Source organism: Arabidopsis thaliana, chromosome 5 (genome assembly GCF_000001735.4).
Source record: "Arabidopsis thaliana chromosome 5, partial sequence".
In the NCBI taxonomy this organism is placed as follows: Eukaryota; Viridiplantae; Streptophyta; class Magnoliopsida; order Brassicales; family Brassicaceae; genus Arabidopsis; species Arabidopsis thaliana.
The window spans coordinates 26285446-26301243 of NC_003076.8; the positions used below are offsets into that span (position 1 = coordinate 26285446).

The following is a 15798-nucleotide window of genomic DNA, read 5'->3' on the forward strand; positions in this document are numbered from 1 at the left end:
CAAGATGTTTGAGAGCGGTTAAAGTTGTGGTTGCGTTTGCGTTTGGTGAAAATGTTAACTTGGAAGAATAATTAAAGAGGAAGCATGTGAGAGGTCAAAGGTATAAATGTGGTGGGGAGATAATGATTGGTTTTGAGTTAATATGAGAAGCCTATAAGGTGATATTTCTCCCACATGCAAAATATATACCAAAGTCTTTAAGTCTTTAATGATTTTGATGAGATCTCTTCTCTATTCCCTGCTCATGAAGCAATTTCTACTCTATGTAAAGCATTTATGATTTCATCGATCACTCATAAATATAAGCCACACCCAACTTACATTAATATGGTTTTCATTTGGCTGTACGTAGTTTCCAATGATGATTGTAGATCTAAGTCTAGGTTTTAATGAGAAAATTGGACCAAACAAACAAAATTGTAGCTATCTTCGTGTTTGTTCACATTTTGGAGATAACAGCCTAACTAGATCATGGGCTAAGTGTTAGCTTTGATAGGGATTCTCACGTAACTCTATGATAACATATTGCACTAAAATGTGATTTAGTTCACTCACTAAGTTAGTGACATTTCCAAAAAGTGTCATCCACTTAGCAAATTCCGTTGCTATGTTTATGATTCTTTCATTACTATACTCCAAGCAAGAATTTGACGAGTGATACTGCAATTTTATCTTTTTCATAAACGTAACGTTTATTTCACAAACAAACAAAAAGTGTTTTTGTAATTTCCTTGATGCACACATCAATTGCGTGTGTGTTCACGATTTCATCACATATACAACAACTATTTTCCATTTCACTGTGCGTCCATGGGATATTCATGTTCGATGGATCATAAAGGTAAAAGACTCAGGAAAAACAATAGTTAATGTCATTTCATATCAGCTTTATATTCTCACATTATGCGTAATTTCCGGACAAAAGAAAGCTATTAATTAGAAACTTTTTTTATCTCAAAGAATTTTCGTCTGTGACAACTCATAAGCACTGAAAATTAGACTACTCCAATTTTCTAACTCAATTTACTCTGTGTCTATGCTATAGACCTATCAGTTATGTAGCACATATAAATATCAATCCAAACATTTTAATTGGTAAGTTTTAGGGGTGAAAATGCCACGTGGAATTTATGATTGTGATGTGACAGAGACACGTAGAAAGAAGAAGGAGTGCACTGTGTTTTGAATGGGTCCGTTTTGTCTTTATCTTGGCCTTCATTGTTTTCCCCGACATAGTTATGTCCCATCCCTCGTAGTTGCTAAAGAGAATCCTTACACCAAGGTAAATTACAATAACAAAATTTAGAAATTTAAATTTATCAATTGATCTGATATGTGAAATGCAGTTTGTATACATTTGGTATTAGCCGCTCAATTTTCTTAAAAGATTTCAGAATTTAGTGTAGGTGATTAGGTATAATTAGTTGCTGGTCATCATAAGAAGAAAAACACAAAAACCCTAATTAATATTCGTACCTGCTATCACTAACACTATATAATATACGAAAGTGTCTAGCTAATTATGTAAGATGATTATAGTGGCTCTACCTTTTACTATGATTCACGTACTAGTGACTTGTGTTGGCCCAAATCTTACTCATTCCGTTTAAATTTTATAGTGTTTACATATATATATGTAATGGAGTTGGAATGCTCTTGGGGACATCAAGAATGACCGTTTGTTTATCCGTGACATATGACTGAACTAAGTAAAATAAAGGACGTAAATAGTTAGTATATGAATTTGATTCATGGATGAACGTCCGTGACATATGAGACCGTCGTATGTCAAGAAAATGTGTGTGAGAAAATTATATGTCATATACGATGATATCGTAACGTGGTGCTAGCTAGGTAGAGATTCGCTTTGTTTCGTAAATGCTCATCGACGTAAACAAAATCACTTTTGAGTTTTATAGTTTCACGAGTAATGATGTACTTGTATATTATGATGATTGCAGTACTCTTTTTTTCTTAAAGAAGAAAGCAGGAGATGATTGTAAATTTGTAAATGTATATTCTTGTAACCAGAGAATTATCATCAGAGATTAATAATGGTTAAATTTAGAAAGTAATAATAGTGAGGTGACACTGAAAGGACAAAAAGAAGAAGAGACAATTGGTTAAGTGCCACTTTTTCTATTTGTTGACATACATTTTTGAAAATCAAACGTGACAAATATTTCCAAATGCTTCTGATCCTTTTGAATTTTAAGCACATAGCTCTTTTAAAAATAATTAAATTACAATTAGCTGTAAAGTTCACTTGCCTCATTATTTACAAGATAGAGAAATATTATAATGTTTTGCATGATCAAACCTTCTTACTATATTTTACCAGGCATGATCTAATTTCTAATAATGCATTGTCTAATACGTAATCATTACTGCCATTATTATAAGTTATGCACATGCATAAACAATATCTATCAGCTTTTTGAAATCTTTGTTATCTTGAAATTTTAGCTATGAGCTGACCAATGGATGAATAATAAGATCGATGGCGAACCACGCCTTCACACCAAATGTCAGCAAACCAAATGTTAGTTTGGACTCTTGTATTTTATCGCTTACAAATTGCAATGAAGTAATGATCACATATTCGATAAGTTGGATTTATCATGTAAAACTTTGTTTAAAGCATGTAGTTATAATTGCGAATCAAAACTTTAGCTTTGTTTTGCCTTTGGATTCCAGATTCCACCAATTAGTATCTCCAAAAAGGGCATACACAGTCAACTTTGACACGTGAGTTCCCACACGTGTATCATAGACATTCCTATAAACCGCACGATAAAATGTAAAGCATCACGAGACTCATAATTGGGATTTCCTCTCTTCTTTCTTTGCTTTAATATTCTTTTCAAAATGAGAGATCACACGAGACACACGAGAACGTCCACATACCGAATCATTTGTTTTTTTTTTGTTTGGTCAACAATCACTATTTGTTGTTATATGATCATCTTTAACTGTATAAAACGTCCGTGAAAGTTTTTTTATGCGGAGTTGGGTAAAAGATCCGTTTGGCAAAACGTGACAACATAAAAATGATTCATATAATTTGGGCCATGAAATAATGGGCCTATCCTCGAATCAGATGTTATTTTTTAAAAAAGCTCAGATTATACATAGTTGGATCCTGAAAAGCCGAATCACAAAAATAATATGGGCTTTACTTTTGAAAACTAAAAAAGCCCAATATCTTGAAAAATGATTTAACATGCATAAGCGCCACCTTGTGTCGAAAGGTGGAGTAGGCTCTGTTTAGACGACAATAAATTTTATTGAGTGCTGCTGATTGTGAATTTTGAATCTTTAAAGTTATATTTTTGTTATTAACTTGTCGAGGCCTTTGAGCACTAACAAAATTGGAGTTCCAGCTCACCCACTGGCCCACTAGGCGTTATTACGTTAACGAAATTTCCAACGGTCAAAAATAGTTTTCCTTTTTTCAATGGGGATAGTTTGGTAATTTCGACTCTCTCACAGCCAAGTTTTCCTTTTTCTCTAGGTTTTATGTTTCCTGATACAACGTACATAAAATTGTTTACAAGTATAACTCCAGCGTCAGAGATCCATTCGATAGCGACTTCTCTCTCTCTCTCTTTTCTGATATCAGAAAAACTTTCTTTGTTTTCTCTCTTCCCTTTTCTCATATAGAAAAACGTTCAGAGATTCAAAAAAAAAGGTCGAATTTTGTTTTTTGGGTATGACGATCATAAGCAAAAGCAAAGGATGTCTTCAAGAGATCAAATCAACTTGCGCCGACTCCAACACTCTGTTTTCAAAAGGTATTTTTCTTCCTTATCTATGTTTCTCTTTTATCTACTGTCTTGTTGGAATTTTTGGCCAAATCAACATCTTTTTATATGGTTTGTTAATCTTTAGTATCTAATTATCTGGTTGATCGCAAAACAAATAATTCTCATGTTCAAAGTGGGTTTCTTCTAATCCAATTTGAATTTTAGTTCTTATATTATTCCCCTCTAACCCTAATCATATGTTTCTCAAACTTTTGATTTTTATTCAAGATTCCTCCTAATCAGTTATTTCTTCTTTGTATGTAGATGTAGTTGCAACTTCAGAGCTTTTCTCATCTGTGGTGTCGTAGCGTGAGAGAGACGGATTTGCAGTCATTGAAACTCTTTGGACATTACAAAGCCCAATAAAGATGGACAAATGACAAGCCCATTTTTAAATTTTGTCTGACTCTCGCCTATCCTACATGAATTCTACAGAGACAATGCATCATCCCATTCGGCTAGGTCAATTTTCATCCCTATCTTGTTTATAATCTATAATCTTATAGATAGGTTACTTACAAAAAAGGTCTTTAATACTACTTTTGATTTTTCAAAACATAATATATTTCTCAAAGTTTTTGATTTTTAAAGGTTTTTAACTCTCTTTATTTTTCTATTTTTTTCTTCTATAAATATTAAATTAATATGACGTTGTGAAATCTAACCGGATTTTGGATCCTGCCATGTAACCATGGTCATTAGCGATTCCACAAATCCAACATGTTTTTTCACATCTTCATGTATATTTAGCATTTTTTTTTTTTTTTTTTTTTTTTAAAAAGTTTTCAACTCTTTTGTTTTTTTTAAAGGTTCTATAAATACTAAATTCATATGAGATTCAATATTTAGAATATAAATACTAAACTAATACATGTGGATACCCAATACAAATATAAACCTAACAGTATTAGTTATATACTAAACTAATATATATATATATATTTGTAATACCTCAAGAACCTAAAATTAAAATAATAAATCCGAATATACAGCGGCGGATCCACGTTATGGGTGATGGGGGCAACTGCCACCAGTAAAATATAAATAATTTACGTTTTTTAATAATACAGAGTAAGTAAAGTAACAGAATGGTATGAAATGCTCCCACTAAAAGCAAGAAGTATCGGGTTCAAACCCATTTAAAGACATTTTGCCCCCATTAAATATTTCTGCTGAGTCCGCCCCTGCGAATATACTAGATTTTGTTTTTTAGTAATTCATATAAATTGGATATATTTGGGATAAAAGTAGCCAATGTTATAGTTTTCTTTTAGGTAATTTGAGTATTTTGGTTATATTTGGGTAAAGAGTAGTAACCAATGTATTTTTGGGTAATCGGATATTTCGATTAGATTTAGTATATATGGTACTCTTTCCGTTTCACAATATAAGTTGTTTTAGCTAAAAGCACGCAGATTAAGAATATTTATTTTTAAAAAGTTTAACCAATCATAAAAGACACTGCATAATAGAAATAATTATAAAACATTAAAATAATATATAATAGAAATTTGAAAACAACTTATATTGTGAAACAAAAAATTTGGTCCAAAATAACTTATATTATGAAACGGAAGAAGTATATTATATTCTCTCATCCATTTTAAAAATAAAATTTGAGGATTTTAAACAAACTTGTTCCCCCTTTTTATGGAGTACTTCTTATAATAGTGGCTAATTATAAGAGTCTAAAAACGAATTTTTATATGAATTTAGAAAAATTAGGATGGGGTTTTTGGGAAAGATAAAATGTTGCCTATAACAGTACATATTTAATCAGACAGAAGTGTCTTCACGGCGACGAAGAGTGTCTTCCGGCAATTGCATACTCCAACGCAAACAAAAAATGAAAATAAAGCAAATGTCATTCCCGTTAAATAATACGTGAATGTCATTCCCGTTGAATGCTAATTAAAGTAGAGAAGCCTCAAAATCCGATGAGTCATACGTGAATGTGGTTCTAGTGTCTCCCCAAATGGCTTCCTTCCATTTAATTCCGAAGTTAACTTTTACACTTGCCATCAAACTTTAGTAATGAAGAAAACATTGATACAACAAAACTGCGAGTGTAAAAAGTCTCATTTCACTGTTAAATTATTAATTTTAAGAGTAGACATTAACTGCGCCTAACTGATGACTAAAGAAGAGTTGATCAAACAAAGTCTACACATTACCTAACATTCTCTGTTCTAACTAAATACATCCATTTAAGAGACACTTACCAACCTCCTACTCAAAGCTACTCTAACTGTTGTTCAATTAACCATCAACATAACTGCAGGAGTAATTGATTAAACAACAATGAACTCTGACTTCATCAAAAACATCGAAAGACTCTGAAGTCAAGCATGTTGTTTTTATATGTCAACCGCAAACCTATGCATTAAACAACCAATAGAAGCCAAAAAAACGTACAGAATCTAGGAGAATGCAACTATGATTATGAAAATTCACGCACACTAATACCACTAGCTTACAATTAGAGAGTGAAACGTTACAATACGTCCACGCAAAATACGTCTTATTATTATGATAACGTACATTAATATTCATGTTTTCTGTTTGTGCTCTGCATTTTGCTTATCTGTGCTAGGTGAAAACAAAAAAAAGAAGAGATTTGGACATTTTAACACACGCTTTGCTCGCACTTCACTTTTTTCACAATCATACTGTTATTTTCCTTCCTCTTATAATGAAAACTTACCGATAAGCAAATTTGTACCAAACGTATGAACGAATGATCTTTCTAGATTAGTCGATTTTACCATACATTAATTAAATTATTAGGTTCATCTACCCAACTACAAAAAAAGGGAGATAACGTTGGCGTTTTCAAAAAAGAGTGAACACTAATAAAAGTTTTCTAGATTCCTTTTCTCAACTTTTCTTTAAGCTAAAAGACTCCAAACAAACACTTAAGAAAGAAACTGTCACTCAAACTTAAACCTACTTCCCATGTGAATCAAAAGAAAGCAAAAAAAACCAGCAAATCCGTCCATCTTTAAATAACAATCTCAAACTCTTTAAACGTTACTCAACTTTTTTCTTCTTTTCAAAAACCCATTCTATGAACACAATCTCACCTCCTTCATCGTGTTTCATACCTCTCTTCCCAACACGATGCTCACCAATACTAATCTCTTCTTCTTTCTCTCTTTACTTCTTCTTTCTTGTTTTCTCCAAGTTTCTTCCAATGGAGACGCTGAGATATTGAGTAGAGTTAAAAAGACCCGACTTTTCGACCCCGATGGAAATTTACAAGATTGGGTCATAACCGGAGATAATCGGAGTCCATGTAATTGGACGGGAATCACATGCCACATCAGAAAAGGTAGCTCCCTCGCCGTCACTACCATTGATCTCTCCGGCTATAATATCTCCGGTGGCTTTCCCTACGGATTCTGTCGTATCCGTACACTCATCAACATCACTCTTTCTCAAAACAATCTCAATGGTACGATTGATTCTGCTCCTCTCTCCCTCTGTTCTAAACTTCAGAATTTGATTCTCAATCAAAACAACTTCTCCGGTAAATTACCGGAATTCTCACCGGAGTTTCGTAAATTACGAGTCCTCGAATTGGAATCAAACCTCTTCACCGGTGAGATTCCTCAAAGTTACGGGAGACTCACTGCTCTGCAAGTTCTGAATCTTAATGGTAACCCGCTCAGTGGAATCGTTCCGGCGTTTTTGGGTTATCTGACTGAGTTAACTCGTCTTGATCTCGCTTACATCAGTTTTGATCCTAGTCCGATTCCATCAACCTTGGGGAACTTGTCGAATCTGACTGATCTTCGGCTAACTCACTCGAACCTCGTCGGAGAAATTCCTGATTCGATCATGAATCTGGTGTTGTTAGAGAATCTTGATTTAGCTATGAATAGTCTCACCGGAGAAATACCTGAGAGTATCGGAAGACTCGAATCGGTTTACCAGATTGAGCTCTACGATAACCGGTTATCTGGAAAATTACCGGAGAGTATCGGAAATTTAACCGAATTGAGGAATTTTGATGTCTCGCAGAATAATCTAACCGGTGAACTACCGGAAAAGATCGCTGCTCTGCAACTTATCTCTTTCAATCTCAATGATAATTTCTTCACCGGAGGATTACCAGATGTCGTAGCTTTGAATCCTAATCTCGTTGAATTCAAAATCTTCAACAACAGTTTCACGGGGACGTTACCAAGGAATCTCGGGAAATTCTCAGAAATCTCTGAATTCGATGTCTCGACGAACAGATTCTCCGGTGAATTGCCGCCGTATTTGTGCTACAGAAGAAAACTTCAGAAGATTATCACCTTCAGCAATCAATTAAGCGGCGAAATTCCGGAATCTTACGGCGATTGTCATTCGCTTAATTACATTCGTATGGCGGATAACAAACTCTCCGGCGAAGTTCCGGCTAGGTTTTGGGAACTTCCTCTTACTCGTCTTGAGCTAGCCAACAACAATCAATTACAAGGTTCGATTCCTCCTTCGATTTCCAAAGCTCGTCATCTATCTCAGCTTGAAATCTCCGCTAACAACTTCTCCGGTGTGATTCCCGTCAAACTTTGTGATCTCCGTGATCTCAGAGTCATCGATCTTAGCCGCAACAGTTTCTTAGGATCAATTCCGTCTTGCATCAACAAATTGAAGAATCTAGAGAGAGTAGAGATGCAGGAGAACATGCTCGACGGCGAGATTCCGAGTTCAGTGAGTTCGTGCACCGAGTTAACCGAATTAAATCTCTCCAACAACCGTTTACGAGGCGGGATACCACCGGAACTCGGTGATTTACCGGTTTTAAACTACCTGGATCTCTCTAACAACCAACTCACCGGTGAGATTCCGGCGGAGCTGTTGAGGCTCAAGCTTAATCAATTCAACGTCTCCGATAACAAACTCTATGGTAAGATTCCTTCTGGATTTCAGCAAGATATTTTTCGACCCAGTTTCTTAGGTAACCCGAATCTCTGTGCCCCAAATTTGGATCCGATTAGACCTTGCCGATCCAAACGGGAAACCCGGTACATTCTCCCAATCTCAATCCTCTGCATCGTTGCACTAACCGGAGCTTTGGTTTGGCTATTCATCAAAACCAAACCGTTATTCAAGAGAAAACCGAAACGGACCAACAAAATAACCATCTTCCAGCGGGTCGGGTTCACGGAGGAAGACATATACCCGCAATTAACAGAAGATAACATAATTGGGTCGGGCGGGTCGGGTTTGGTTTATAGAGTGAAACTCAAATCAGGTCAAACGCTTGCGGTGAAGAAACTCTGGGGAGAAACGGGTCAAAAAACGGAATCTGAATCTGTTTTTCGATCCGAAGTAGAGACGTTGGGTCGGGTCAGACATGGAAACATCGTGAAACTTCTTATGTGCTGCAACGGCGAGGAGTTTCGGTTCTTAGTGTACGAGTTCATGGAAAACGGCAGCTTAGGTGACGTTTTGCATTCGGAGAAAGAACATCGTGCCGTTTCTCCACTTGATTGGACGACACGATTTTCGATCGCGGTTGGTGCTGCTCAAGGACTTTCTTATCTACATCATGACTCTGTTCCGCCTATTGTTCACCGTGACGTCAAAAGCAATAATATATTGTTGGACCATGAGATGAAGCCACGTGTCGCCGATTTCGGTTTAGCTAAACCGTTGAAGAGAGAAGACAATGATGGTGTCTCCGATGTTTCAATGTCTTGTGTTGCTGGATCCTACGGCTACATTGCTCCGGGTTCGAATTCTTAGCTCTACAATATCAAATCGTTAAAACCCTATACGCAAGCGTTTTAGTAACATTACTGTTCTTCTGTGGATGCAGAATATGGTTATACGTCAAAAGTGAATGAGAAGAGCGATGTCTATAGCTTCGGGGTGGTTTTACTCGAACTGATTACGGGAAAAAGACCGAACGATTCGTCTTTTGGGGAGAATAAGGACATTGTTAAGTTTGCAATGGAAGCAGCTTTGTGTTACCCTTCTCCATCAGCAGAAGACGGAGCCATGAATCAAGATTCACTTGGAAACTATCGAGATCTTAGCAAGCTTGTTGATCCAAAGATGAAACTTTCGACGAGAGAGTATGAAGAGATAGAGAAAGTTCTTGACGTTGCATTGCTCTGTACGTCGTCTTTTCCTATCAACAGGCCGACCATGAGGAAAGTAGTAGAGTTGCTTAAAGAGAAGAAATCACTAGAGTGATATTAATCCTAGGCTTTTAATTATTAGGCTTCTATAATGTACAAAATCCGACTAGGATTGTTACTCATTATTATAGCCATAGGTTGGACTTTGCTTTAAAGTTTGGGTTTTTAGAAATTAAACTACTTAAAGTTTGAACCAAAAAAAAACAAAGGAAAACTACCTGAAAACTTTTGTTTTCTTGCTTCACAAGACTCTACAGACTTCAAATTTCATATATAAAAGGATAATTCAAATGGTTCCGGATGAAAATTTCCTTTTGTTGATGTTTTCAGTATAGTTATAGTCTCTTACTTAGTAAGTTAGGTTTATGGTTTTTATTTAATTATCAAATTCGTCACAACTTTGCTTTCTTAGATCCAAAAATTCGTCTAGCTATAGTTCAAATTGGTTAAAGCTGCTGATTCTCAGAGTTTTTTTCTAAATTCCTATGTCAGGATTAGGAAATAGCTTCAAGTAGTAGTTTTTGTTCGTCTGGCATGTAATTTCTGATTGAATTGTTATTTGTTGGTATGTTGTAGATCAAAGCGGATAAGGTGTATTCGATATGTAGACGAACTTTCACGGTTTTTAATTGGCGATATGGAGACTCTATTTTCACCTTTTTAGTGGACCAGGTTAGACAAATATACAAGAGCCTCTTAAAGAAAAAAATAAAAATAGTATTGGGCAACTTATAGGCCCATTATGTATATTAACAGGCCAGTTTCTCATAGGCTTTTGATACTTTCATGGACTCGAAAATTTAGGGTTTCAGAGACGACCACGTTACCACCGTCATGAAACCGCCAGTGACCGTAACATATTCACCTCTCGCATCTTCTTCTTCTTCACGGAGAAGCAATCGAAGAGAATCAATCAACTAGACAAAAATCGGAAGAAGAAACACAAACCGAGGTTTTAGAAACATGGCGTCTAAGGTAATCTCTGCCACAATCCGCAGAACCCTAACCAAACCACACGGCACTTTTTCCCGGTGTCGCTACTTATCAACCGCCGCTGCTGCGACGGAGGTGAATTACGAGGATGAATCGATTATGATGAAAGGAGTTCGAATTTCAGGTAGACCTCTTTACTTAGATATGCAAGCGACGACTCCGATTGATCCTAGAGTATTCGATGCGATGAATGCTTCACAGATCCATGAGTATGGGAATCCTCACTCGCGAACGCATCTCTACGGCTGGGAAGCTGAGAACGCCGTCGAGAACGCACGAAACCAGGTCGCGAAACTGATCGAAGCTTCACCGAAGGAGATCGTATTCGTGTCCGGTGCAACGGAGGCGAACAATATGGCGGTGAAAGGAGTGATGCACTTTTACAAGGACACGAAGAAACATGTGATAACTACACAGACTGAGCATAAGTGTGTGCTTGATTCGTGTAGGCATTTGCAGCAAGAAGGATTTGAGGTAACTTATTTACCTGTGAAAACTGATGGATTGGTTGATTTAGAGATGTTGAGAGAAGCTATTAGGCCAGACACAGGGCTAGTTTCTATTATGGCTGTGAACAATGAGATTGGTGTGGTTCAACCTATGGAGGAGATTGGTATGATTTGCAAAGAGCATAATGTTCCGTTTCATACTGATGCTGCTCAAGCTATTGGGAAGATACCTGTTGATGTTAAGAAGTGGAATGTTGCTTTGATGTCTATGAGTGCTCACAAGATCTATGGACCGAAAGGTGTTGGTGCTTTGTATGTGAGGAGGAGGCCGAGAATCAGGCTTGAGCCGTTGATGAATGGTGGAGGTCAGGAGAGGGGATTGCGTAGTGGTACGGGGGCTACGCAGCAGATTGTTGGGTTCGGGGCTGCTTGTGAGTTGGCTATGAAGGAGATGGAGTATGATGAGAAGTGGATTAAGGGGTTACAGGAGAGGTTGCTGAATGGGGTTAGAGAGAAGCTTGATGGTGTTGTGGTGAATGGTTCAATGGATAGTCGATATGTAGGGAATTTGAATTTGTCGTTTGCTTATGTTGAAGGAGAGAGTTTGTTGATGGGATTGAAGGAAGTTGCAGTGTCTAGTGGAAGTGCTTGTACTAGTGCGAGTTTGGAGCCTTCTTATGTGTTGAGAGCTTTGGGTGTGGATGAAGACATGGCTCACACTTCGATTAGGTTTGGGATTGGTAGGTTTACCACGAAGGAAGAGATTGATAAAGCGGTCGAGCTTACGGTTAAACAAGTTGAGAAGTTGAGGGAAATGAGCCCGCTTTATGAAATGGTTAAAGAAGGTATCGATATCAAGAACATTCAATGGTCTCAACACTGATTCAACAGTTCCACTCAAACTGTGCGGGACAAGAGGGAATCTCCAGTCTGTGGTCAGCCGGGGTATATGAGAGCCATACTGAGATGTGAGTATGAACGATGATATGATCCTGTGTTCTTACTATGTTCTGTTGGTAAGTTATCTATCTATATTGCTTTCTAGAGAGAATTGCATGTGAGAGTTTCTTGTGTGGTTTTGTAATAAAACAGAAACAAAGGTTCATTTCTGGTTAGATTGTGATATCCTTTGAAATTGAATGATTAATTTTTAGGTGTTGTGAGCTTAGCTTTTTTAGCTACGGTAATGGTGAAGTTTGTTTTGTTTTTCTTCTTATTTATGAAAATAAAATACAATTTTATGTGAATATTTTTTTTATTCCTCTTTTCTCACTCTCTAAAAATGTCGGCGAGTCTCACTAAGATGTTGAAGTAACAAAACATGAAATGAGAAATGAAATTAATGTTCTTACCTTCATGTTAAGTTGAAGTAGATCATAATTATCCCATGTGATTTGGTACCAAAGTTTTTTTTTTCAGATCTACGTACACTCGAGTCGACCTTTGCTATGAACTCAAATATGATCCAATAAAATTTTATATTCTTCTGTGTTTTTTTTTTTTGTATTCAAATTTGGATAGAAACAAGTATTTAGTAGGTCGTAGGTGCCATAGGTGGCCCTTGGGAAACATCCAATGGATACAAACCTCATATTATAAATTCTCTATGCCAAAATAATTAGGACCATAGGTTATGTTATGTACCTCAACCATCCTTTGATTGAGACATTAAATTCCTTCACGTTTGTAAACCACACTTTCGTATACATTTTCTTCCCTAACACTTCTTGGCACTGTTTCTTTTATTAATTTGATTTTTGAAACATATGTCAAAAGAAAAGAAAAGAATCGAAACATTTAATTAATTAATGTTTGTAATTGCACGTTGTACATTCATTACTTTTATAAAGAGACTGATCAAATGATGATTGATAATCCTTTTAGTGTATATTAGGCGTGTCAATGGTGTATATATTATATAGTGTCTATATGTCATAAGAAACGTCATAAATTTTATCAAAGGAACAACAATTTAAGTCTGATTAATCTATAATTCTCATCCTTACATTTTCATTGGCATCAAATTTAGGTAATTTTTAGAATATAGCTTAATAAATGAGTAGGCCAAGAGGACGGCTCGCAATTAGCTGTGTGGAAAGCTAAACGATGTCTCCTACCGTCCACGTCAGCGTCTTAAATCCTCAAATCCCATTGGCAACAAAAAAAACATTGTGTATATAAATACATGCATACTTATCACTCTCTACTCACTTTTACAACTAACTCATAAGTAAAACACAGACAGTTTTTAGATGGCTAAGATATATTCCCCTTCTTTTCCCGGTACTCTCTGTCTTTGCATTTTTACTCTCTTGACGCTAATGTTCATTCGGGTTTCCGCTCGACCCGCGACATTCGTCGAGGATTTCAAAGCCGCCTGGTCGGAATCTCACATCCGTCAAATGGAAGACGGAAAAGCTATCCAGCTCGTCCTTGATCAGAGCACTGGTACACCAACGCCACAGTTATATTTTTAAACGGAAACATTTTGAAATTAATGGTGTTTTTATGTAATATACTCTCACTGTACATGTTCATATTTGTCTTTTAAAGGATGTGGATTTGCTTCCAAAAGAAAATATCTATTCGGACGAGTGAGCATGAAGATCAAACTCATTCCCGGAGACTCTGCCGGTACGGTCACCGCTTTCTACGTAAGTCTATCATTTTACTCCACTAGTTTTGAAATTTTACACATTCACACAATAAAAAATAACATTTTCTTGAAACACTAACGGTCAAATCATTGATATGTCTATAGATGAACTCCGATACGGCCACGGTGAGAGACGAGCTAGATTTTGAGTTCTTGGGAAACAGAAGTGGTCAACCTTACTCAGTGCAAACAAACATATTTGCTCATGGCAAAGGAGATAGAGAACAAAGAGTTAATCTTTGGTTCGACCCATCTATGGATTACCACACTTACACTATCTTATGGTCACACAAACACATTGTGTAAGCTTTTCTCTAATTGTACTTTCAACTAGAATCAACATTTACTGTTTCAAAACAAAAAATCACCATTTACTGTTTAAAAAAACCTTAGTTTAACGTGGGGTTGTTTTGGTTACTCAGTTTTTACGTAGACGATGTGCCAATAAGAGAATACAAAAACAACGAAGCCAAGAACATAGCTTACCCAACATCACAACCTATGGGAGTATACTCAACATTATGGGAAGCAGATGACTGGGCAACACGTGGTGGATTAGAGAAAATTGATTGGAGCAAAGCTCCATTTTATGCTTATTACAAAGATTTCGACATCGAAGGTTGTCCTGTTCCTGGACCAACCTTTTGTCCATCGAACCCTCATAATTGGTGGGAAGGTTATGCCTATCAGTCTCTTAACGCCGTTGAAGCTCGACGTTACCGGTGGGTTAGAGTAAACCATATGGTTTATGATTATTGTACTGACCGGTCTAGGTTTCCTGTCCCACCACCCGAGTGTCGTGCTTGAAAATAATTGCATACGTACGTTGCAATGATCATGTTTCGTCTTGTACGAGATTTTATATATAAATTGTGGGAAAATGTGGATTGTATTGTCCTCTTACGCAATTGTGCAGACGTACGTGAGTGTGTATAGATATAATTGTGATTTGTGGTTATTTGAAATTTTTATAAACATAGATGAATTCTGTGAAGACAATTTATTATGTGACTGTGACCTTATGGCTAGGCATTGATTGTTTCGAACACATAACTTTTTTTTCATTACCAAGCAAATTCCGAATCTAAATTTAGTCATCTTTCCCACGATGATAGTTTAAACTCGTAACCTTGAGACACATGTTCTTTAGAAGATCATTAGTACACGCATAGAGTTAGAAATGTTGGATTACAAATTCCAAATTGTAAACAAAAGATTTGATAAACCACTAAAATTTTGTAATCTTAACATAAAAATAACCACAAACACAAAATAAAATATAATCGAAGCGTATAAGATGTTACAAGGATTTGTTGCACGAAGAGGATATTATTGGTTTGGCTATATGGTCCCATTGCCAACAAAGGCGTCAGATTTGCATTAAACCTTAGAAGGAAAATGTCTTATCAAGTTCAGAGCTTGTTGAAATAATGTGGAACTCATTAAGAAATGCCAAGAAAACTTGAAATCAATGGGTTGATGTTGTACATATCTAATTTTCAACTTCAGAATCGAACTAGTTCTCATTTAGTTTTGCCCTGATAAGTATTTCTCCCTTTTCACATTATTTTATGTTCTTGTTGAATGCATACTATAACACTAATCAGAAATATTAACAAGATGACATGATATATATAGCATGTAACCAATAAGTAAATTTACTAGTGGCCAAATTCACATAAACTCAGTGGATATATCATATACTTGTTTTTAATAGTGAAAACTCACCTAAAATTTGCAACCCCAAAAAAATTCACCTT

General features: G+C 36.2%; 3 protein-coding genes, 3 long non-coding RNA genes and 1 other non-coding gene across 9 annotated transcripts; 6 read left to right on the forward strand and 1 right to left on the reverse strand.

Moving 5' to 3' along the window:
* Positions 1–10: 10 nt before the first annotated feature.
* AT5G09455 lies at positions 11–252 on the reverse strand. Its single transcript, NR_143212.1, has one exon. It is a non-coding gene; the product is annotated as an other RNA (long non-coding RNA).
* A 2824-nt stretch (positions 253–3076) lies between these two features.
* Positions 3077–3816, forward strand: AT5G09465. The gene is made up of 2 exons (NR_143213.1): positions 3077–3472; positions 3679–3816. It is a non-coding gene; the product is annotated as an other RNA (long non-coding RNA).
* On the forward strand, positions 3558–4358 carry AT5G00720. The gene is made up of 2 exons (NR_144228.1): positions 3558–3794; positions 4071–4358. It is a non-coding gene; the product is annotated as an uncharacterized misc_RNA (transcript).
* Positions 4359–5545: 1187 nt separating this feature from the next.
* On the forward strand, positions 5546–5787 carry AT5G09475. The gene has a single exon (NR_143214.1). It is a non-coding gene; the product is annotated as an other RNA (long non-coding RNA).
* Positions 5788–6926: 1139 nt separating this feature from the next.
* HSL2 (HAESA-like 2) lies at positions 6927–10242 on the forward strand (the record flags this gene model as incomplete). Its single annotated transcript, NM_125968.3, has 2 exons — positions 6927–9528; positions 9616–10242. The coding sequence occupies 2 exons, from the start codon at positions 6927–6929 to the stop codon at positions 9993–9995; spliced, it is 2982 nt and encodes a 993-aa protein (NP_201372.2). The 3' UTR covers positions 9996–10242.
* A 337-nt stretch (positions 10243–10579) lies between these two features.
* NFS1 (nitrogen fixation S (NIFS)-like 1) lies at positions 10580–12646 on the forward strand. 3 transcript variants are annotated; one of them, NM_001345717.1, is made up of 2 exons: positions 10580–10612; positions 10745–12627. In NM_001345717.1, the coding sequence occupies exon 2, from the start codon at positions 10904–10906 to the stop codon at positions 12263–12265; it is 1362 nt and encodes a 453-aa protein (NP_001318886.1). In that variant the 5' UTR covers positions 10580–10612; positions 10745–10903; the 3' UTR covers positions 12266–12627. The 3 variants fall into 3 exon arrangements, with proteins under 3 accessions (NP_001318886.1, NP_201373.1, NP_001078802.1); NM_001085333.1 differs by lacking the exon at positions 10580–10612 and having other exon boundaries at positions 10808–11057; positions 11135–12627; NM_125969.3 differs by lacking the exon at positions 10580–10612 and having other exon boundaries at positions 10633–12646.
* Positions 12647–13282: 636 nt separating this feature from the next.
* Positions 13283–15084, forward strand: XTH6 (xyloglucan endotransglucosylase/hydrolase 6). Its single transcript, NM_125970.4, has 4 exons — positions 13283–13830; positions 13936–14036; positions 14144–14340; positions 14461–15084. Exons 1-4 carry the CDS (start codon positions 13635–13637, stop codon positions 14843–14845), a joined length of 879 nt encoding a protein of 292 aa, NP_569019.1. The 5' UTR covers positions 13283–13634; the 3' UTR covers positions 14846–15084.
* The last annotated feature ends 714 nt before the right edge of the window (positions 15085–15798 follow it).

Bases quoted from the DNA above. Each gene is read 5' to 3' on its own strand.
- XTH6 (NM_125970.4), top strand. From the start codon at position 13,635: ATGGCTAAGATATATTCCCCTTCTTTTCCCGGTACTCTCTGTCTTTGC. The intron at 13,831-13,935 runs GTACACCAACGC...TGTCTTTTAAAG, and splicing joins CGTCCTTGATCAGAGCACTG to GATGTGGATTTGCTTCCAAA. The intron at 14,341-14,460 runs GTAAGCTTTTCT...TTGGTTACTCAG, and splicing joins TGGTCACACAAACACATTGT to TTTTTACGTAGACGATGTGC.
- NFS1 (NM_001345717.1), top strand. From the start codon at position 10,904: ATGGCGTCTAAGGTAATCTCTGCCACAATCCGCAGAACCCTAACCAAA.